The sequence below is a fragment of the Plectropomus leopardus genome, chromosome 9 (genome assembly GCF_026936395.1).
Source record: "Plectropomus leopardus strain MGB_pleo_1.0 chromosome 9, ASM2693639v1, whole genome shotgun sequence".
NCBI classification, from domain to species: Eukaryota; Metazoa; Chordata; class Actinopteri; order Perciformes; family Serranidae; genus Plectropomus; species Plectropomus leopardus.
In genome coordinates this window covers 17,810,889-17,835,580 of record NC_142184.1, presented here as the reverse complement: position 1 = coordinate 17,835,580, position 24,692 = coordinate 17,810,889, and the positions used below count along the sequence as shown (strand labels likewise).

The window sequence follows — 24,692 nt, the reverse complement described above, 5'->3', positions numbered from 1 at the left end:
GCCTGTGACAGACTCTGTGCAGGCGCGTGCGTCAACATGGATGTGTGTGTGTGTGTGTGTGTGTCTACATGAGTGTTTCATTTAGGTAGCATAGGTATGATGAGATGTGCTATGAAAACGAATGAGCTGCTGTCTATACATAGGGCTTGCCTGCGGCTATGTGTGCATGAAACAGAAGAGAAGATAGAGAGCACAGGAGTGGATGTGGGAGGGTGAGCAGAGTGTGAGAGGCAGAGGGAGGATGACAGAGAAGGGAGTAAGGTGGGAGGCAGAGGAGAGCAGGAGAGAGGAGAGGAGGAGGGAGGGTGCAGCGAGGGGACTGTGTGTGACGCAAGCTGATCGGTTCTGCTTGCCGCAGATTGGCCGCCGCGGCTGCCAGTCAGAGGCGCTGGGAGTCAGGCACTGCTAGGAGAGCAGATTATGAAGCGGAGCTCAACCAGCGGCAGTCTCCTTTCATTGTCTCAATGGCTGCACACGCATTCCTCCTCTGCTCCCTCGCCTTGCTGTCCGCTCTCAGCCGGCCTGGGCTCTCCTTTACTGAGGAAGAGTTGCAGCCGGGACTCATCTATGACGAAGTGCCTGAAATCCTGGACAGAAGGTAAATCCATCCTCTCTATGGCTGTGAACATAGGAGGGGTGTAGGGGGGAGGGGGAGATGCATGCGGGGATGCTGGGATGCTGATGTGCTCTCTTAGGGTCTTTCTTTCTTCCCTCTCGCCTCCCTTACCGTCTCCCCAATCTCACCTTGGGGGTGTATCACAAATGGTGAATGCAGGCAGTGCTGGTGTGTCACAGAGGGCTGAGAGGCTTTGTTTGTCTCAGTCTTGGGGACTGCATCAGACGCTGCTCATCGATCACGGATGGGGCTGTTGTCTCTGTACAGTAGTGTTGGTCTGGCAGAAGGGAGCTAAATAAGGCTGGGGCAGTGGAGCTGCAGGAGAGAGGAAAGGAGAGAAAGAGGGGGAGCAGCACGGAGGGAAGGTAAACAAGGATGGGACAGGGAGGAGAGGATGCATCAAGGATGGTCTGCTGGGGTCTGTTTACTGATGCAGTCATTGAGAGAGAGAGGGGGAGAGTGGAGAAGGGAATTCTAGCCGGCCATGTCTGCATAATGCACATGCAGTCCTGCAGGTCAAATCTGGATAAAATATTCAGAGCTCAAACCTGGGGGCACTCACATTAGTGTCACAGGGACTGGACTGAGTCGGCAGCAGCCAGGGCCTTTGCTAGCACCATGTCCTGCCTGCTTATAGAGACATCAGAGCTGTAATACTGTGCCAAAACCATGTAAGGTTCTTGAAACTATGCCACGCATCACAGCTCACACAGTCCTCTATAGCGCAAATACTCCAAAGCCATAATATGCTGCAGTTTCTGACACAGTGCTCTTTCATCATTGTGCATTACCTGCCTTGTTGCTGCGCTTCCAGGATAGTAATGCACTTACAGAGAATGAAAGATTATTACTGTCACGCTTTCACTTATTGCACGAACAATCTTATCTGTACACATGTTTGTAAGTGTAGGGCAAAGATAACATGGATTTAGAATTCAATATACAAAGGCTCGTGGGATTGCTGTGAATGCAGCTCAATTTGGCGTGTTTGTGAAACCTTGACAGATCCCTATCTTAACTTCTCACCGCAGTCTCTCCAACAGAGAACAGCTACGTTGATTTCTCCTGGGGTTTCTGGCCTATTCCCCGGATCAAACTTTGTACGTAACTCTGCGACGTAACAGTTGCAGTCCCTGGTCACAGCTCCATTCTCAGCTCTGACACACTCCAAGATGCTGTTATATAAGAGCAGCCTTTCATTTCAGAGGCCTTGTAGGGTGCATAACATTGGTTGGAAATGCATAAGGAAAGGTAGAGCGAATTAGAAGCCTCTGCTGCTGATAGACATGTGGCTGCAGGAAGATAATGAAGAGAAAATGTTCAGTAGGCCTGATTTTCTGTGGTCACTGACATGTGCGGTACTTTAGCAAATAAAGAAAAGGACTATGACTGATAGCCGAGAGCTTTACAAAGTGATTTTAAATACCAGCCAGAGACAGAGTGGTTATATCTGCCTACATTCATCATCATCCAAACACTTTCTAGGAAAGTATGTTAGAAGTACGTTTTAGGAACAGGGAAGTCACATAAATTTTACAACACATTTTTATATAACTGCAATAATCTCTGTAAATGCTTAAAATAAAATAAGTAAATAAATAGACAAATAATCCAAGCATTAAACATTTCTGCTGAAAATGATCCAAATATGGGTACAGATTAAGTTGTGATTTTTAAAATGACCTCCTCACTTATCCGCACAGTCTATCAACAGCACAGCAAAGATAGAGAATGAGAGGAAAACTGCTGCAAGATGAGATTTTGCAGTTGAAGTTTAAATTTAGTTGCCAGTGAAAAGATGTTGTCATAAGCTTTTTTTATTGCTCTGAGGAGAGCAGAGGAACATAAACTGGATGTCATTCAAAGATGGTCACAAAGGTCAATGAGTGGCATGAACGCAGGTGACATAATATGTTTTATATGTATGAATCACGCTTTAATTACAATTAATAAAAGTGTTTAGTTAACCTGGCCCAGTAAATTTTTTCAAACAATTACGCACGTTAATTAGATATGACCCAATTACTAAAGCTTTCTACGACACACTCAAATAACATTATGTCATTCACGCTGTCTGATGAAAAGTGGCCACGGAAGCGTTTACCAAGACTGAATAGGGTCAGCACCATTAGACCAGTGCAAGAAGTGCATCGTTCCATATTAACTCTTTCTCAAGCTACAGAATAATCATGAAATTCTGGAAATAAAAACACTTGTGGGAGTGTCAACTACAGATAACTATCAGGACTCCCTGGAAGAAGGGATCCTCTGTCTCAGTGGGACCTCCCTCGCTAAATAAGGATAAAAACATAAAATAAAAATAGGAAAAAGCCATGTTACGCACTCTTGCATACGTATTTCCTCCTGTTTGTCTGCTGCGTAAAATAGTAACACTGTTGAGTTTGTCTTATGGAGTATTTTGTTTGCTGTTTTTAAAGGTTAATCCGTCGCTGTGTATAGTCAACATGAGTTTAAATCTTAAAACTATTAAACACTGACAAACCAAACCAAATATAGACACAGATTAAAGGTCAAGTATTGGATTTTCAGTGGAAGATTGATCAGTGATCCTCTTTCAAGGAAAGATTAAAGGGTTATGAAGCTAAGTTTTATGTTTTTTTGAATATTATTTACTGAAAAAAGACCAAGTCAAAGGTGAATAGTCCTGAGCAGAAATATGTTTGCAATTCCCAGTTCAAATGCAGTTATGATACTGAACTGTCCATAGCAGAGCTTAGACATTTGATCTCAGAGGCATAGGAAGATTTAGACCACTCTAGTGCTTGACCCGAGGTCAAATCTGAAGCTGCAATCAAAGCAACACTGAAATGGCAACAGGGCTCTGAGCGGAGTTTTAGTAAACTCCTAAAGCTTAATCTGCACTAATAAATCTATTTATAGGCTAGCACCTGCACAGTGTGGGATTAAGATGTGTTTTCCTGCTGTCTCAGGGACACAACAGTTTGCCTTAGGCACTGAGTGCTTTTTTAATGAATGAAATTAATATATATTTGACATAAACCCCAAAAACAATGGTCTCTGAGACTAACATTACTTTACAAAAGTAGTTCACCCTGTACATTGTGAAATACTATCATAGCTGGGTTTGAAATTTGATGTAGGCATAATATAAGGAAATATGAGTACAGGAACACGTCACAGTAGTCTGATACACTATTGACATATACAATGACAATGGTTCTGTGAAACCAAAATCTAAGCGCTGAAGGCCCTCGTTTTATAACTAAATATTACCTTTTGTGATCTTGGAATATTTTTCATGAAAACTGCAGTTTACAACAAACTAAATGAACCAAACAGAGAATTCTTAATGACTGTATTTGACAAAAAACTAACAACTAGCTATAACTCCCCGATGCTGTGTTTCTGTAGTAGGATGTAGAGGCTCGGATAGGCTGATCCTGGTTTACAGAGAGCGCAGTGGCTCAGCACTCTGTGGTAGCAGAGGCGAGGAGGATTTGTTTACAAGTTTGGGGAGCAGGCACCACACCTTCTCTGTGCTCAGCAGCACACAGCAGAGGCACAGGCGAGAGATGATAATCAGCCATCCATCTACGGACTTGAATAAGGATGTCCACTGAATATCGATCGAGATACCATCAGAAGCATAAATGATTCTTGTTGTTAATATTTAAAAGCTAGACACTTACTTATCCAAAAATAACTGTAATAATAGCAGACTAAGTGTATTCAATCTTGCACTGGTAATTTGTACATAATGTTATGTGCAGCTGCATATTTGCGTGCGCACATATTTAGGGATATATGCAGAGGGAGCGAGGTGAGCCAAGGAGTGGCTCTGGCATGGCTTTGATTATATAAAGGGCCTGTTCAGCACCCAGGCACCGTGTGACAGGCTGAGCCAATGACGGGGCCGCAGCAGTCCTGGGTTGCTGACCTCGCGAAACTGGCACAGGAACAAACGGCTGGGCTTTAGTTAGCACTCACGCTTGCACAGACTCCTCTGGCTCCTTTCAGCCAGCTGAGGCCTAGGTGCAGAGGAAGGAGTGCTTATTCACTTGAGTTTGGGATGGGCTAGAGTGAGGAGGCGGGGGGCATATGCAGCTTGTTTACAGTGACACAAACAGTTGTTAATCCCCGATTGAAGCTGCGCAGTGTTAACATGGATTCGTAAATGTGTGAATTAGATGTGAAATATAGGTGTCTGGGAGAATTTTTAACCTTTATGATGTGAGATTTGTAAGGTTTCGAATATCAGGTGATAAATGAGCAGCGTCCAGCTGCCTACCATGCTACTGAAGTTTCAGTCACAGCTGCCAAAGGCATAGTGCTTTTGGCAGCTCTTTCATACACAAACATGCTTACCCAGCATTCACCTGGGCAAATGTAAATATTTGGATTTACCATATGCGTGAGCTGTCATATTGTTACTCATGAAATAGTAGATGCAGACATACAAGCAAGAATTATTTACAAGGAAGTGCCGGCATGCGCTCACACACACACACACACACACGCGCACACACACACACACACACACACACACACACACACACACACACACACACACACACACACACACACACACACATATCCCAGGCAGTCTCTAATTTAGCCAATCACGATGCAGAATATAGGTTATAGAGCTCCTATTCAGGAAATGACAACATCCTACCTCACATTCTGCAGACATTATCATTCAGTAGTTGTTATCTGTTCAACTGGACTGAAGCTTTAGTTTGTTTTATTGCAGAAACCCACCTGATTACTACAGCTGTGTGATAGGTGACCTGAAACAAAGTCAAAATCAGTGTGGTACACTGAAAAAGTAGCCAGCATCTACATGTTGCATATCAGGAGCTTGTCTTCCTGCAGAATTTGTTCCTCCTTTGTACAAAGCTCATACAATGACAACGGCAATGAGCAACAAAATTAGGAAAAAAAATACAGAATGAAAACATAAACCTCATAAACCTTCCTTTTTTAAAAAAGGAAATGATCCAGAAAAAGTGCTAAAAATGGTTACAATTCTATAACAGAATTTTAAACTTGTAATTTTGATAACTAGCTATAAATATAGTTTTTCTGTAGCTCTTCTTTTTTTTAACGGAAACATTTTTCCCTTAGCTTTTTAAACATAGTTTTAGTTTTATTTGTTGAACATTTCTTACGAAGTTGCTTATTGCCTTTTTTTGAAAGAATTTGCATTTAGTTGTTTAGGGTAAAAAGGTTTAAATACTTGTGAAAGGGGTCTCAAATGAGCACTAGAAAAGTGATGTCACTCCAGGTTACAAAGGGTTCAGTACATTCATTGAAAACAAATTAGCAACCCTTTTTTAATATTAACAGTCAATGAAGAAAAAAAAAAGAAATATGAGTGAATAAAATTCTAATGGTACAGCAAAGGGATTATCAGTACTATCATATTGTTATAGTGATAAATATCCAATATGGTAATTCAACAACTGTAGGTCCAAGAAATTAATCTAATAATAAAGGAAAGTACATTTGGTGAGGGGATATCAGTTACACAACTTTAACTATATAACCTTAATGGTATACCTCACCCACAAAGTGAATATTTGTATACATCAATTACTCAGTCCGTGCTTAGAGACTTGGATTATACGGCACGAGTTGTTCTGCTTTTAATAAACATGGTCCCCCATGACTTCAATACACTGAGACTTTATTTCTGTTTTTGGATTCTTTGTTCACCATGTAGGAATGAAAAATAAATAAAGAAATAAGTTAATTTTCATCACAAATTTAACAAAACACCAGGAGCCAGGAGTAATTGATATACAAATGACCGTTTCCTGGGTGAAGTATTCCTTTAAAGTGCTCCATTTAGCTCAATTACAGTATAATGGTTGTGGTTAAAGTTCAGATTTACTGGACAGGTGTACAATGAGTCACGATTTCGGAAGTCAGTTCAGATGTAGACCTATTAATTAGCACTTGAACTGCCCAGAATGCCGTCGGCTCTGACATCACGCCTTAATCTCTTCATCTTGTTCAAGGCCTGTGTCTCTCCACGTTTGGGCTCCAGTGGACCTGGCCTGTGCTTACCACTAATCCTAATCCATCTGGCACTACAACACAATATTGCCCAGGTGGAAACTGCACCAGACGGGTTGATAACTGCTCCAGGCTGCTGGAACTGATATGTCTGGCAACCTACCCTAAATCTGTGACTTTCAGGGCTATCAGACACACTAATACCTTTTCATCTGTTAGCTGCTGCCCAAGTTTTTCTCACCTCGATTTGATCTTTAATTGCGCTTCTGTGTCCTACACCAAAAAAGTAAAGTTAAAAAAATGACAGAATAGACAAATGCATGATCTCTTCAGTAAGAAAAAAAAATAGACAGCTGCATCTGAGATATTGTGCATGACATCCATGGATGAATGAGCCATCAAAACAGCCCTTGAGCCAATCAGTGAAAATGTCATAGTGACGTGAAAAGATCCATCATTCCCTTGAATCTGGCCAAAATCCAGTCCAACAGTTGGAGATCTTGAGCATGAAAGGCTACTGGGGAAAAAAGTCATAAGATGCACAGCCCCATATTCCCTTCATATTATGACAAGGATAAAAAAAAACTCCAGTCTAATGGCAATACAATTTTCTTGCTTCTACCAACAATAAAGTATAATCATGTCACAAATTGTGATTAGATGTAACACCCTGTTCACAATTCAGACTCAGACACTTTTGGGTACATTTGAAGCAGTTGAATCATCATTTTCTACCTCAGTTTTTATAACAAAATGTAGGTTTTTGCATAGATCACTTAAGTCCAGCATTTGGGGCAGCTCCACCAGTGTCTTGTTCAGAGAAACAGGGTGTGAACTGTCCTTGACGACAGTGGTCACAGCTCTCGCCTGGCTTTCGTGTGCTTAATAAATATTCGGGTCATCCTCAGACTACCTTGTGTGTTTACTAAAAAGGCCTTCCCTACAAGATCACAGCGTTACTATAAAACTAAAGATAACAAAGATAATATCAATCACAGATGAAGGTCTTTACAGACATCGCTTTTGTTGTGCTGCAATTCATGAAACCATCTGAATTACCTGCAACCAAAGCTGATAAACAAACAGACTGAAGTAGTGACGTGACACTAAAGACACAGGCTAGTTGTCATGCCCACTCCCACAGGGTTTACCTTTTACAAGTCCATTATAACTGGCTATAAAGTGGAGATTAGCAGGCCAGCACAGAGGATCACTAAGGACAGGCTAGGACGAACCGCACAGTCAGAGTGCCGGGTGGACCATCAAAACAAGCAAAACTGGCCGTGTCAGCGCCGCTCAGTAAGCCCATTGCTTGCGTATTACGTCTTTGATAAGACAGTTAAAAGGATCAGGATTAACTTGGAGAAGTCCGAGGCTATACAGGGTTTAGTAGACTGAGAGGAGGACAGCTTGGGCAACACGTGAAGGAAGAGGAAATGGCTCGTCCTTTGTCCCTTGTGAACTATGTAGGTCAGTCCCACCCAGCACAAAGACTGATTTCCTGCAACATAGACACCAATCAAACCTATTTACTTGGTGCACTGGTAATAAAATTCTGTGGGCAAAGTATTGTGAGTTTAGACTGAGTAATCTGCACCTCCACGTGGGAGGGGGGTGGGGCATCTGCAAGGGAAACTGTCACCCCCCAAAAAAATAAAGTATTCCAAAAACAGGGTACCTACAGGTTAAGGAAATTTAGATTTAGGACTTTTTAAATGCCATTTGAAATTGAAAGACAGAAAAAGAAACGAAATGAAGTGACAATTACATACAATTAGGGACAATTTTGCCCAAATATTTACTTAAATATGGAACATGTTTTTTTTTTTAATTTAAAAAGTTAGATGATCTACCTGAAATGCTGAAAAAAAATCTAGAGGGAACGCCTGGAAAACAATTAAATTATTCTGAGATTTTATGATGCAATGTCCAAACAAATTATTCATAATTCATACTTTCCATGTCTTTCCATGCAATTTTAAGACTTCTGAAAGATTGATATAACACATTTAAATACCAATTAAGGCCTTATTTTTAGATAGATGAATCAAATGCCTTTTAAGACATTTTAAGGATCCGCGGGAACCCTGTAAAATTTCCTTACATACTATATTATAGTGTATTAGTATTAAAGTATTATATTGTGATGTGACTACAGTCTGTATATCTGTTTATCTGTATTTACATGTAAATTGTTAGCAATCCTGGCAGACATTCCTGCCTTTAAAAGGGCTGTACAAGGCTGAATTTTCAAGCTGGTATCAAATGAAACTAGAGATCCTATTCTAGTGATAACAACCATGAATTGATAGTTTCTCTGAAAGGGTTCAAATAGAGTTTCAAAATTAGGCGAAATTTTTGGCAAGGAAAATGAGCACTCTCTCACCTCAGAATATTTGAATGAAAATGGGCCCTATGGGACCCCATGAGTCTCCCCTTTACAGACATGCCCACTTTATTCTAATCCAATGCAGTTTTGGGCAAAAAGTATGCAGCTTTTTGCATGCAACATTTGATTCCCAGTCAAGACAATCTTGTAAGAACTGCTTGAAACAGTTTTGAAATGCAAAATAATGGAATTGAAAATGGGAATAATTGTGATTAAGTATTAAAACTCAGCAATATTATATTACATTACTTAAAGCTACAAATATGCATTACATGGAAGCTGTCTACATATCTGACATCTGCAGCACAAAATGAATGATTGAAGCTTTACTCAGACTTCATATGAGCTATTAGAGAAATATAACATAATGACATTAATGTTCTTTGATTGATTGGGCCAGCTCGGAGGAACAGTGGTTGGTTCTGAGTTTGAATCTGCTGGCCAGCTGGAGTCCTCCTGTGAGGAGTTTGAATATTCTCATGAGTCAGAGTAGGTTTTCTCCAGCTTTTTCCTACAGTCCAAAGACATGCACGTAGGGTTTCTGTGTGGTCTGGTGACCTGTCCAGAGTGTACTCCGCCTCTTATTCGATGTCAGTTGGGATAGATTCCAGCTTCCCCTGCGACTCTGTACCAGGGGCATGTTCAATCTCAAAATGGTGTAAATTGTTTTGCTATGGTTTCCAGGCTGAATGATATGTTTCCTTTACACAGTGTGCAAAGGGCTCTGAGGAATGTTTTGTCATGTTTGATGGGTGTGTCAGAGGCGTTACCCAATCAGCAGCGATGAGTAAATGAAAAGAAAAGTCCGTTGGATATTTATTTATCGTACTTAATGTTTTTGTTTATATTTCACGCTGGTACATTTTTGTGTTTCCCAGGCCAATAAAGCCCTTTGAACACAACAGGGTGTTAAACACACCTCTGGCTAGGTTTTACTAATGAATGTTAATTGAATATGTTGGAGAGCTGTGTTCTGCTTGGTTATGGCAACTCCACTTGGACAAATCGCACACAGAACTGCAGAAGCCTATACCGTAATGCCAGAAGTGGTAGTTATAATAATGGCAATTTGTTAAGTCCTTTGAATATATATTATTATACATATATTATAACTACTACTGGACTTTATGGACATATGTTACAGTATGTCTAAAATCACATTCAAATGTTTGTGTATTTATTTTTTCATTATGGCCACTTTCATATATATTTAATTCAGCAATAAACTTACTGTGTTTTTGTAAGGCAAAATAAATTTCGTAAATGGCATGCCGTCCAAAAAACATTTAACTTAAAAGAATGAAGCTTTTTATGCTATATCTAACAAAGTATACACTAGTTTAGTAGCACAAAAGTACCCTAATATGTCATATAAAATGTGACAGAAAGTATAAATAATCACAATCTATTACCTATGTTACATATGTTTCTGAAATTCATTTTTGCAACATATAATATTCATAGAGTTTTTGCAAAGCTGTTTTTTATGTCCCTATGTTTACTGCAGCTGCATCAGTACACAATGAACTTTCCTGTTCAAATGTAAAATAATAGATAAACAAATACTACATTATGGAGAATTATCACCCCAAAACAGAAACCTTCTCAGTTTGCCTGCATGTTGTGAGCCCAGGACCTAATTGTGTCTTCTGTCTTTTCCACAGCAAAGAGAACCCCAAACAAGCAACAAGAGTCACATCAAGTAAGTAACAAATCTGGTGTGACACGAGGCCTGATTCAATCAAAGCTTTTGACGCTGATGTGTTGGATAGATAGTCCTGACCAACACATTTCATTCCTAATCCTGGAGACATCTTTGCTACATTGTGACACAAACTGATTTTGAAGTGTGGCTTGTGTGTTATCCATACACCTCAGCAGCAATTCAGATGTGTTATATTTAGGCTCTTTGACAAAAAAAACGCTGAAAAAAAATGATGGAAAAATTCTTTTCAATTATCTGATTGCAAATGATATGTTGCTTGAACAAGATAAACACTATTTGTAAGCACCAAACAATATTACCGTAACTGTGAAATAAACTGCTGATGAGTCACTGTGATGACGCAAAGCAACTGGAAATAGATAGGAGCCTGAACACCGAGGTGTGCGCTGGATCTCTCTGTGCTTATTTGTGTGTGTGCGTGTCTGTAGTGTGTGTGAAATCGACTGAACTTTTATGATTATGTTGCAATCTGCATTGCAGCATTGCAATCAGTTTAATGTGTGTACTGATATAATCTTTCATGGTGCGGTAATGTGTGTACGTGTTTTCAGGTCAAGATGGTGGGTACGGCTTAGAAAGTGAAGAGGTTATTTTGACGCCTGAAGATGAAAACCCACTCAGGAGAATACTGCAGGTACACACACACTCTCTGCTCCCCTCACTATCTCCACCATCAGCCCTCCATCTTTGTGCATAAAAACGTACACGCAGACACATACACTGGGATGCACTCAGACAAAACAGAGCACACTGACACAGCCACGCTGCTTGACCTTGGATCCCAGAATATTGTATATTCACCAGAGGTAAAACATCCTCGCCACCCACACACATACGACCATGCAGACTGAAAATACAGTGAAACCATGTGCTGTATCAGCCAATGCATCCAGGCACATTAATAATATATAAACACCAATAATGGAGTTCTTACAGTTACATCCTCTAAACTACTGAATTCACTTCTGTAGCTTTTAAATGTTTTAGAAGTTGTCATCTCAGTTGCCATACCTTACTTCACATTTCCAATTGTTATTCAAATATTTTACATTAAACAAACAAACAAAAAATAATCCTTTCAAAGCCACTGTGACTGCCACTTTACATGTCTTATAAAACAGTGCTGGATTAGCCCAAATGCCCTCCAATGAGATCTGGCCTTTGAGCAAAGAGATTAAGAAGCCAGAGGGGGCAGTTTCTATCTGCACACTGCAGATATGTCTACCACACTATATACTGTATGCAGATTTCCTTATGGAGAAGACAACACTGCTCAATCCTCATAAGATTCAGATGTTGTGAATAGAATGACAATCTTAAAGGGACAGCTCACCCCAAAATCAAAAATACGTATTTTCCCTCTTAACTTGAAGTGCTATTTATTAGTCAGTTTTTTTTTGTTTTTTTTTGGTGGTAGTTGCTGAGTTTGGAGATATCAGCCAATAGTTGATTGCCTTTTCTCTAAGTGACTGAAGCTAAGATGACACTTGGCTTGTGGAGAGCCAATACAGAGCCAGCTAGGCGGATAACATTTATGTTTACATCTCACACCATCATGCACACAAGCTGAAACGTCCATAAGTAAAAGCATGCCCCCCTCTGCATTGTGACACGGTGACAGTTCCATTATATTTGAGAGAAGGCATCTCTGGCTGATATCTTCAACAATCAACAACACAAATCAAAACAATCTAGATTGATAAAAAGCGGAAATATGTATTTTTGTTTACAACTGTCTGTTTAAATTGCCCATTTTTGAAACAGTACCTCAATAAAGGTAATGGAGGTACAGTTGTACCTCAATCAAGTACTGCTTGGTGGCAATATACACAGATTGCACTGACACGTCAAAGAAGAACTATTTTACTAAAATGGCTGCATATATTGCACGTGTATGGGCCTTTCACATGTATTTAAATCTTTGAAACCTGTGTAAACTGGTTTGATTTCTCTTGAAAAGGTGATAAAAAGGTACTGAGCAATTTGGCGAGAAATTGGGGAAAAGGGACAAGAAAATTACAAAATTAGTTTAAAAAGAGAGAGAGAGAAAGAGAGGGAGAAATGATTTAAAGTTAATAATAATTTTAAAAAACAGGGAAGAATGTCCAGAGAACTATATGCATACTTTTGATTATTATTATCATCAACTATTTGATTTATATATTTTTGTTTTTAGTTTTGATACTTAACCCTTTCTTACTTTATTTGTTTTTCTTAGATTTCAGGTAATTTTCTTAACTTGTAACTAATAAAATCTGCCTGTGTTTTTCAAAGAAATTAAGTTAGTTTGCTCAGATTTTAAAGAGCTAAGAGATGGCATAACTTGAGACTATGGACTTAACTGTATCTCTATGGCTGGATCTTCCATCTACATCTTTAAGCTGAATTCCTGTGTCAGTTTATGGCTGGTCTTTAGAGATTTTGTCCATTTGAAGCAAACTTCCTGGTGATAAAGTTAGAAATTGATGATTTAACTAAAGGATAAGAGTTCACAAACATACTGTTTTGGTCTTTGTGATGCTGGATATAGTTATTCAAGGACACGCAGCAGCAAAACCTTTAGGCCCCACACCTTTTGTGGGTAACATCCAACCCCTGGAGGGGGCACAGCTTACATGTATGTCTCTTCAAATCTTATCGCTCTCTAGAGAACAGTCAAATAATACAAAAAACATTCTTAGGTTGTCAGTTTACTACAGTTTCTTTATTTCTCCGATACTTATTTCCTGTCTTCATATGTTCACAGCCTTTTAATTGGCATCAGCCGGGGATGTCTCACAGTAAGAGGAAGCTGCTCCAGTCTCTGATGGGGCCTTATGGCCCACTGAGCGTGTCTTACAATGGGAAGACTTGCATTCTGTTCAAGGCAAAGCGCCTGGCAATCCGCTACAGGAACCACACCTTCATTGACTTGACTGAGAGGGTCTTCAACACCAACTCACCTGTGGACACTAAAGGCTCCATCTGCACCAAGGAGAAAGCAACGTAAGTCAACCCTGACAGGGTTAAAATTATAGCTTGACGTGTATTTGAGCAATGTGTTTTGTTTTTATAGTGAACTGCTTCACGTATATTACAAGACAGGATGGACACAAACAAATACTACGATACTTTACATGAGTAAAAGCAAAAATACCTCAGAATAAAAATACTCTGTTACAAGCAAAAGTACATAATGTTAGCATCAAAATATACTTAAAGTACCAAAAGTAAAAGTACTCAATATGCAAAATGTCACATTTCAAAATCAATATATATATATGTTATATTACTGGATAAACTGTAGATTCGTAAAATTTGCTAAATTTATTTTTCACTGTAAAATTTATTTTTTTGCAAGAATATTTGTCATATATTATTTTGTAACTTTATTTTGCATACGTACTTTTTATTTTGTGCTGATATGTGTAAAACCGATAGATGACACATGCTTTGTATTGTGATGGTGTCTTGTAATCCCATGTGGGAGGGGCCAGAAATGGCATGACACATAAAATCTAACTACTACTACAACTACATATTATTCATGCATTTATGGGTTTTCACTTTCACTTTAGAGTAAACAAATAAACAGTACAATATTTGCCTCTGAGATGTAGCAGAGTATAAGAATAAAGTAGCTGAAAATGGAAATACGTAAGTTAAGTACAGTTACTTCATATCTGTACTTAAGTGCAGTACATGGGTAAAAGCACTTAGTTGAATTGGATGGACACATATGGTGTGCTAGTCAAATGTAACAAAAGGTCACTTTGTTAGCAACAGGAAATAGAAATAAAATGATCAAATATCTAAAATGTATGTGCTGCATTGAGAAGACAGTAATGGTCACTTAAGAATTCCTCAGAGTAACTGCGTGACATAAGATGTTTTAATATTTGTGGTTTTGTTTCACTGCAGTCTTTCACTAAGGTTTGGTGATGTGGAGGACTTGCGAGGTCTAGTAATCAGGTAAAATGCACATGCTTCATTCAAATATTTTTATTGACCAACATCTTAAAAATATCTAAAACGTTTCACGTATCACATTGAGCTATTATTGTATTAGATTATACAACATGTAAGCAAGTTTATACGGGTGGACTCTGTGTGTACCTAACTGAATTGTCTCTTCCACCAGGCTTCAGATGTCCAACACATTTTATGAGGCAGCTGGTCAAAACTGGTTCACACTAGACAGTGTTCACATCCACTACAACTGGACCCAGGAGGCCACGTTCAACGCCAGCGAGGTCTACGCTCCGGCCACTTCATCCTACCATTGCCAGCACGTCAGCAGCCTGCACAAATATGACACCCTGCTAGTGCCCAGCTCCCACACTGACACATCCGCTAACTGGCACATCACTTTCACTGATTTCCAGGTACACTGTCACACAAGGGCGCAGCATTTGTTGTGTAACTCTTCTAGTAATGTCTGCACATTCACTGTTATATCATAGTTTTGCCCTTTTTCCTATGTGTGTGCATGTGTCTGTATGTTCGCCAGCTATTTCCCTTTGTGTTCTGCCTGCCTGGCTGTCAGTCAGTCAGTTAGTCTGTTTACCGTCTGTTTGGCAGTCTGTCAATCTGTCTATACACTGTCTGTTTAGCCATCTGCTAGGCTGTCTCAACCTGTCCATCTGCCCAGTGTCTGTGCCTGGTAAGCCCAGTAAGAGCCAGTTGTCCTCTTTAGTTTATCCTAATCTCATCTTTCTGCCTTCTCTCTACGCTCTTCCAGATCCAGGCCTTCAACGTGCAGTCTGACAAGTTTGCATCAGCCAGTGACTGTGCGACTTTCCTGACACCGGCTATCCTGATGGGCTTGGTGACATCTTTGATCCTGCTCCTCGTTTTAGCCTATGCCCTGCACATGGTGGTACACCTCAAGCACATCGACCGCTATGAGGAGCACAAAGCCACCGTCTACTTCCCCCGTAGTCCAGAAGCTGAGTTGCCAGATAAGAACAGCCTGTGAAGGAGAAAAGACGAGCTGGAGAGCAACAGGGGGAGATAGAAAGAAAGCTGAGAAAGCAAGGCCAAATGGGAGCGCAAGTGAATACAAGAGTGAAAAAGTATCCCCCACAGAATATTTCTTCAACAAATGACAACTTTGCCTGTTCATATGAAAACCTTGTACGTCTTAACTACTTTAAGTAAATGCCGACCGTGGTTGGATACTTTTTCTTCTTCTCTCATTGACCTGCATCTTGGCATCCAGATTTTGACTAAGGCCTTTGGATGATCAAGCTTCTCCCTGAGTGATGGTTCATGGTCCTGATGTCAGAGGTCAAGGACAGTCCCGGGGGCCCTGAAGGGCGACAGCATTTACAGGCCATTACCCCAGTCAGCCATTAATATCACAAAAGCCTAGCAACTGTAGCTAATACAGCTAACATTAGATGCTCCTGATTATACGTATACATGGCTCACAAGTGTCATATTACAAGCTTCCATTATACACATTGTCTTTTCAGCTTTCATTACAGTGTACTTTGTCTAATACCGCTGCAAGAAATATATACTTCAAACAGCCAGTTTTATAGCTGAAATAGCCGTATTAGCTGCATGCCATAAAAGGCTGGTCTATCTGGGCTAGCACAGTGTTTCCTAATAATAAGGATTACAGAGGGTCTTGCATGAGTCGCAGCTTAAAATAATCAAACATGGCACAAAGAAGAAGGAGCTTGAAAAGCTTTTGAGCGTAAGCAAAGAGAAATATCGGGAACCACTGGTCTAGCATCTGGCTGGAGTGAATGGACCAGCACTACCGGCCCTTCAGAGCCTCTGGAGCCTCTCACCCCTCCCCTGAACAAGACTGCTGCTTGGGACTTAACTGTGAAAAGACCTTTTACAGACCAGCCAGACAAAAGGGGGGTTCTACAAACTAGCACAACATTGGTTAGCTGCGAAAGCGCTAACAACAAACTATCAAAGACTATACAAGGAACTATGCTGCACAAGACTGCCCATCTGAGGGCATGGCAGGAAAGCGGGTCTTGCGATGACTTGACTCTCTAAGGGTCAAGTGTTTGGACAAGGGAGGCCGTCGGCCCTCCATCCACATCACTGGGTTTGACTGCCAAAGTAAAGCTACAAAGGAGTTGCCATGAAATATGGTGGGAGTTGGAGTGAGACAATGTGAAAACGAAAGCTAATCGTTACAGCTATGTACAAAGCAAAAACACATACATGTACAGAAGCGTCACTCTGCGGAGGCTTTTTTTTATATACAATGTAATCATGAACTACTATTAGGTACAGGATGACTATGCTAATCCTCATAACCAAAAGGATATACAAAGCTGTAGATACATTAAGATCTCTATACGATCATAGCTGTTTACTATCTTCAAATATTGCACAACTAATAAAAAATATGTACAAGTAAGACATTGTGCTATGAGGATTGGTGAAAGTATCAATGCATATGATTTTTTCTACAAAAGTATTAACATAATACACTGTCTGTCTATTTGTTTTAAGCTGGGCCAGACAATGTAAGGTCCAGTTTCATCTAACTGTAAATTACAGTACAAATTCCTACCATAGAAGGACGATACTATGGAATGCCGTCCACTCACTGGGACTTATAGATGCCATTATTATGCCAGAAGCCACACTAGCAGCAGTAACAGCATCAGTAAGTCATTACTACTGATAAAAACACTCAGCATGACAGTAAATAGATATCTTAACATTCGATATGGCAGTTCTGTCAATCTGTAGCAGTGTGAAATGTGTTCTTTGGTCATAAATGTATCCTACAAACTATGAAATGAGCGGAGGCGGTTTGTCCAAGGACCAACTGATGTAGATTGAACAATAAATGATATTCAGAGGAAAAGGTGTGCTGTGTTTATATATGTCATGTAGTTGTGTTGGAGCACACTAATCTAATATTTTGCTGAGGTTTTTCTTTTGGTAATAACCATCAAATCATATTATGATCATGTTGTTAATTGTTAATTAACCCACAGCTTTCCAACTCTGTGTCCAAGTTTTCTGCCAGCTCTGTCTCCCCTCCTGAGTGCCATCTGCTCTCTCCTCTCACTTCTCTCTGACCTAAAATGTCAGGACAGTTTACCTGCCGGCACCTGTCCAATCACACACTTTCATGCATACTTCATAGGCAATTATAGCCACACGATAATTTGCGGTCTCAGACCAGAGCCACAATGTCATCTCTTCTGCTGGTTGTAAGATCTTCTTATAGAGATCTGTATTCAAGACCTTACACAATTTTAACTTTAACTTACATGTTTTTATTTGCAAATTGGATTTTCAAGGAGTTAAGACTAAACTATTTACCTCTGGGCCTGTTCTTTATTTATCAGAGGGGGGTTGTCTGGCATGTGACTTTTTTTCTTTTTTTATTTTAACCCTCCCCAAAGCCACAAATATTCCTTTAGCCTCTCTGAGTGACTGGGGTGGGAGATGTATGTCCCCTCCTCCAACATGACATAGTTGTTAGATTTTAAAAACGTACTCATTGATGTTTGAAAGTTAAAAGCTGAAAACAAAATCTGAGTAGTAAATGCAAACTATTTATTTTGGCATAGTGATTTTGATGAAATATCACTATTTTTTTATAATTTTTTTTCTGAGGGAAGTTTGTTCCATATGTGTTAAGGGGCTGTTGAAAATGTGAAGTCCCTTACTTAAATACAAAATTATACAGGATATGCTCCAGTTTAAAATTTGTCAGTGTCTACCTACTAATTATTTCAACTCTGCAGGTAGCCAATATGACACTAAAAAACAAGCCACCTAATAATTCATCTTCAAGTATTATATTCAGCAGCAAGTTTGGATGTATTTCATCACTATAGACAGTTGACTGAATTAAATAAAAAAATAAGACCATTTAAAAGAGAGGATATTGAACGCCTTTGTTTTCCATATCTATTGTCATTTAATGAAGGCGTGCCTAAATCCTACAGCGACATCTAGAGGCTACAAGTAATCATAGCAAAAAAACACTCAACCGTGATACCTGTGAGGAATAATGTCACGTTTTAGTAATGTGATTAGGCTACTTTTTCGGTAACGGAGATAACAATGTACATAAATACACTCGGCAGTCATAATAACTCTGCAGATGCTTATTAGAGCAGGCTGTGCTATTTCAACATTTCTTGACTGTCAGCTTGTTTAGTGTCTTACCAGGATTGGATAAAGCAGGACCGGAAGTGTCCAGAAGCGGCGAAAAAGACCGAAGAGTATGCGTCAAGGTAACTCCAGAGTTGTCCTGTGTACATGTAGTGTCCTCTCAGGTGTTGGTATGAATCGCCTAATAATAGTGTGCAGTATTATGAGAAACGGCTTCACTGTGAGGACAGGAAGTACTTTCTTGCTAAAGTTAGCCCAGTTTGTACCTTCAGCCACGAAGCGTTAACGAGGGTGAAGCCTGGAAATGTAGGACAGTTTTTGGTACAAAGAAAACCACCCACAACTCTGCAGACCACGTGTTACTTTTGTAACTTGTTATGGTTCTCTGCTGTATTTCTATTAAGAAAATATGTTAAGCAAAATAGTTTTTAGACCTTCAAACACGTTGAGAACCCCGACCTCACTCTGATGACATGTTCAGGTAAAGTAGGACAATCGTGAAAGCCTGTTTTTTAAATGATCAAACAAATTAACAGTTCAGTCATTAAGTTACTGACTGAAACCTGTGGCTATTCATTGAAAAAGTTTGTTCAGCTTCTTTTGTCATGCTTTTTCCCTATTATTTTGTAGGCTGTTTCCATGATAACTATCAATTCATGGTTGTTATCACTGGAATAGGTCCTCTAGTTTCATTTGATACCAGCTTGAAAATTCAGCCTTGTACAGCCCAGGAATGTCTGCCAGGATTGCTAACAATTTACATGTAAATACAGATAAACAGATATACAGCCTGTAATCACATCACAATATAATACTTTCATACTAATACACTATAATATAGTATGTAAGGAAATTTTAGTGATACATTTTTTACAGGGTTCCCGCAGATCCTTAAAATGTCTTAAAAGGCATTAGATTCATTCTTTTGTCATGCTTTTCCCTATCATTTTGCAGCCTGTTTCTATGATATGGTCTAAATGCATAGAGTATTGTGGTGGATATGGACTCACAGCATTATATTTAATCATTTTAAATAGGCTATGCCAGAATTGTCTTCAGGGTGGCACGCATTAATATAAGTCATAATTTTCTGGCACCTGGTAGCCTTAAAAACATTCTGGTTTTACTTTAGAAAAATGTCCCATTTTAGTCTAGTTTTTGTCCTATTAACATGAATGCATTGTATTCTCACTCAGTACCCCCTTCCTTAAAAACTAAAGTGTATTGTGAAAATATTTTGATTATGAGTCAAACATTTAATAATGGCCGTGGCTTTAAAATTATTTCCGTGATTCTCTTAACGATAAAATATTTCCCAAACAGACTGCATAACCAACCCAGTGTTAGCTCTCAGGTTATCACCCCAGCAGCCCAGCTAACAGGGAACATTTCCACAGCATTGGCTAACATCCACAGTGCTTCCTGTAATATTCATTATGGTGTTTTCAGCTTTGTATGTATTGCAGTATTGGAGATCTTGTAATTAGTGTTGTGTAGTTTGTGTCCACTCTGAATGTAGGGCCTGAGGAAAGCTTGTCCGAGTCCATAGTATGGAAATGTCTCTTGTTTTTTCTTTTGTACAGTTTTGGCTTGATGTTGGTAGTGTAAAAGATGCTCAGGGGCTCACCAAAATATCATGATTTATTCTTAAGAGATCTTGACATTCGATGTAGCGAACTGCATATGATGTTGTCTCTACAGAAGTTGTTGAGATGCTGTGAACTCAGATATTTCACAGATACACAGCCAGGCACCAAATTGTCCTTAGGACTAATGGGGCAAACAATGAGATTATGCCGAAGACAAGTACAACTCACCAAGCTTTAGCTACATCAAATATCTTTGTGAACTTTTGACTTCTAAAATGAATCTAAAAACTTAAGAATTAGACAAACAAGCTTTGAAAGTAAAAAAGATACCTGTTGTAATACACTATTAAACTGATCTTTTTTTGTTTTGTTGCCAGAATGTACTATTAACTTTGTCAAAAGAAAACATTATCTGGGCTAACCTCATTTATGATATACAGAGATATTTTTTGGCTGATAAGATTATGCAGATGTGATGAAGCAAACTGTCATGTCCTGTTGCTCACTCTCACTAAACACAGTTTTGCAGATCTAGGATGGTTGTGACTCTGGTGTAACTCTATACAGACACTGAGTATGTATTTTTTAATACATCCACTAGAGGTCAGGATAGCTTTGCATTTAGTAATTTCTGGTGCAGTTATTAAAAGCATGCAGTATTACAAGACACTAGTAAAATGTGCATTGCTTATAGAGGCCTGGTGTTTTTGTAGTGTATTTTGTGTGTCATAATTTATTTGAATTTTCAACCTCAGACTGATATTTTCTGACACATTATGACACATTTCATGAAGTGTTTTGTCAGTTGCCTAATGAGTACTTTATAGGTCTTTAGGAGTTTTTAACTGCATTAGCTGTAATAGAGGGATCTTTTGTGTATTTTTAAAAGATTATGGTGAAGCTTATTGTAAAAGCTTTGTTTACCCATAAAGTATCAGTCAGTTTTTTTTGATGTATAGATTTAGGCTAAATTCTCAGTCATAACTAAGGAGCAAACTAGTTCGTTTCTCAACCAGTCATAAGTAAAAACGTCTGCCTATTTTACTCTGACCGTACCTCAGATGGTTAGCCTATATTGGAGTGTGCCTCTCATCTGTACTCAGAAAGTGTAACTTCGTATAACGTGCTCTAGATGTCAGTGTTTGCTTGTGTCACAGTTTCTGTTTGCCATCTCCGGATATTTTTTTTACTTCAAAAAATGAATTAGGATACATAAAGATTTGCACCTCTCATGACCAGTTATGAAATCCAAAGTAAATGAAATTCAAATGTTTTTTATTTGCTTTAGAGATGATCAGCTCCAGTAACTTGTAACTTGTGACTTAGACTCATGTCAAATTGAACATGAGGAGCTTGCAACATGACAGCACCAAAGCTTGATGTTAAATTGAACAAATAATGGTACAAAAAAATTCAAGAAGGGATAAATGCGATTCATCAGCGGCTTTGAACGGCAGGGGCACAGATTTTTGGTGTTGACAGTGCAGCTGGAGACTTTTATTGACCAAACTTCCCTCAGTGATCCACAGTTTCCCTCCTTCTCTGAGACATGAACAGAAGAGTCATGTTTAGTGTTTGTTGTTAATCTCTCCCAGTGCAGAACTCCAGAGCGAGGATCCTCAGAGTACTCCAAGCTGGGGATTCGGACTTTGTGGCCGCAGCCTGTGCAGAGACAGATAGGCCTGCCTGTTTTATATGTAAAGCTGCCAGCCAGAAAGCACAGGGCCCGCAGGGTACTCCGCACAACTCCTTTGTTGCAGCCAAACTGTGACAGGGTCCCACTGTCTAAGCTGCTTTGCATTCTGGGAGCACAAGAGATGGGAAGTATACTAAGGATGGTACGTGGGTAAAGTTGGACCTTTTTTAGGTGTCATGCTCACATCCTTTTTACACAGCTAGTTAGGGCCTGGATAGCAGCATCCAAAATGATATTGGCAGAAAACTACGCTCTCCCGCTTCCTCTTTCGTTCCTCAACCTTTTCAGTTCCCTCATTTCTCTTTTTTTTTTTACATCCTTTGTTTGGTGTGTCCATGCTGGTAAATAATTAGAGATAATATTGCTCAGCCATTCCATGCCAGGGATTATTCTGCACTGTCAATCAATGATTTGGCCCAATGGGGCGCTTTGATGTGCGTTAGGACTCAGTGAGTTGACTATTAATTGAACATCACAGTCAAGCCAATCACAGCCTCCGAGTTCCTCATCCTCTATCAGCACAGCCGCAGTGAATGGCCTCATTTTAGCCTCTTGGGCATGTTATCATTGCAAATGAGTTGGTTATCAACAAGACAGCGTAGGCTATGGGGCTTAAACAAATAAACAGTCCAAGGGTGGATCAGAGGAGTTTCACTGTATGCTGCTCCATAGTAGCTCAGTCATTTTGTTTAGCGATGTGCTGGGTTGTGTTATGAACATGTGCATTTTGTTTTGGTTTTCAGGTACAGATTGAGTCCTGTAGAGATAAATATTTGCTGAAAACTGCTTGTTTTGACAGTTGTGCCAAGTGCTGCATTTCTGAATCTGAAGACAAAGATAAGCCAATATAATGACTGGAAATATACAGTGTTTTGTCCCTTGATTTGCACAGTGCTGCCAAAAAACCAATACAGCGAAAGCAGACAGCAAAGAAGGAGTTGGGCTATCTGCTCAGTCTCACTGTAATTTCCTGTAACATGGGGCATGGCTCTGGTTCTCTATGCAAACAGTTCCCCTTTGAAGAATGATTTGAAAATATACATTTTAATAAGGTGCACTGAGGCACGGCCAACGAGACACAAGAAAAAGATAAAAAGGAGATTGCATATCTGAAATAAGCTGATGATGGCAGGGAGGGGGGGAAATAAAGGCGAGACAGAGAATAATGGGGGTAAGGAGAAGACTTGTAACAGCAAGGTGTTTTTTCTTTAATTGAAGTGGCTGGGGAATGTAAAATGGAATGGCATGCTTTGGGCAAATCAATTGTGCACATGTTGTGAATGTCGAGCACTTTAACGCCATTTTTAATCTGCTCCACAAAATAATGCAAATATCACAGACGTCTTCGCCGGCTGCCTGTTATTCCTCTACATAATGAAGCCACCTCTCCCATCAAGTCTTTTTCTTTCGGGCAATCAGACAGCTGCTTGAGTCATTTCACACTGTTTGTTTGAAGATGGAAAAGAAAATTGACAAGTTTGCTCCCTAATGCAAAAGTCAGACTCCCCACACAGTTTGTGCATTGGATTTTTTCCCCTGCTTTGTTTTTGCTGTGGACGTTCTTCAGCTCTCCGTTACCCCTCTCTGTCTTTCTCTCATTTCTCACTCATCTCTTGTTTCCATACTCTCTCGTTCCCAACCTTCTATTTTTAGGTGGCGTGCCTTTAATTATGCATGCTGTCATAGTGCTTTTAGTATTACTGTCGTTTAAGAAGATGTGTGTGAGTGCGTATATCTCTCCCTCACACACACTCCACAATCCTTGCTTTCTGCTTGTGTACCTACGGCATCGGAACACAACCCCAGTGTGAGGACAGCGTGTAAAGTGTGAGCTATGAAATGCTTGGCCCTCAGGAGACCGGCATTGCAGACATGACAGTTTAGAAGACGCGAAAAGGAGATAGACTGGACACACATTATATTTAGAAAGTGACACACTGACATCTTAGTGCCCTCTTGTCAGACAAGATGTTCCCATGATTATTTGGAATATCTTTTTTTTTTTCCTGTTGTTACAAACTGAATCACAGTACTTATTTACAGTAACTTCTGGGTAGAAAACCCCCGGGGTCACGCACATGAAAAAAAACAGCACTGAGCAAATGCTGCTTCAGTTGGTTAGTTTTTATCCCATGCCAGAAAAATCAATATTTGTTTAGATGTACACTATATTTAGAATATTTTCACGGCTCTGTCTCGCCTCTGTCTTCACTGGAAAAAAGACATTTTAGAACGTAGGAGTTGCTGATCTACCATTGCCTCAATCAGTTAGTGTGTAAGACAAAGCTTTTATATTCCAATTATTATATAGGGATGCTCCAATTAAGTTTTTTTCCCTGATCCAATCAAAGTCATTTAATATTGAGTGTCTGCTGATTCAGAGTCCTGATCCAGTGCTTACTGTACATTTTCTGAGATAATGCAGCTGCACAGTGCAAACTTCAAGTATATCCAAGTTATTAAAATCAATCATATCTATCTATATATATATATATATATATATATATACAGTATATATATACTGTATGACACTTGAACAGTTTTGTTGTGCATTAAGAAAAAAATCCCTCATTCAAGCTGTT

At 39.5% G+C, this 24,692-nt stretch overlaps 1 protein-coding gene across 1 annotated transcript; it reads left to right on the top strand.

Annotated features, from left to right (window-relative positions):
- The first annotated feature begins 375 nt into the window (after window positions 1-375).
- Window positions 376-17,560, top strand: atp6ap1lb (ATPase H+ transporting accessory protein 1 like b). Its single transcript, XM_042492186.2, has 7 exons — window positions 376-598; window positions 10,673-10,710; window positions 11,286-11,368; window positions 13,481-13,719; window positions 14,635-14,685; window positions 14,855-15,098; window positions 15,455-17,560. Exons 1-7 carry the CDS (start codon window positions 465-467, stop codon window positions 15,689-15,691), a joined length of 1,026 nt encoding a protein of 341 aa, XP_042348120.1. The 5' UTR covers window positions 376-464; the 3' UTR covers window positions 15,692-17,560.
- The last annotated feature ends 7,132 nt before the right edge of the window (window positions 17,561-24,692 follow it).

Bases quoted from the DNA above. Each gene is read 5' to 3' on its own strand.
- atp6ap1lb (XM_042492186.2), top strand. From the start codon at position 465: ATGGCTGCACACGCATTCCTCCTCTGCTCCCTCGCCTTGCTGTCCGCT. The intron at 599-10,672 runs GTAAATCCATCC...TCTTTTCCACAG, and splicing joins CCTGAAATCCTGGACAGAAG to CAAAGAGAACCCCAAACAAG. The intron at 13,720-14,634 runs GTAAGTCAACCC...GTTTCACTGCAG, and splicing joins TGCACCAAGGAGAAAGCAAC to TCTTTCACTAAGGTTTGGTG.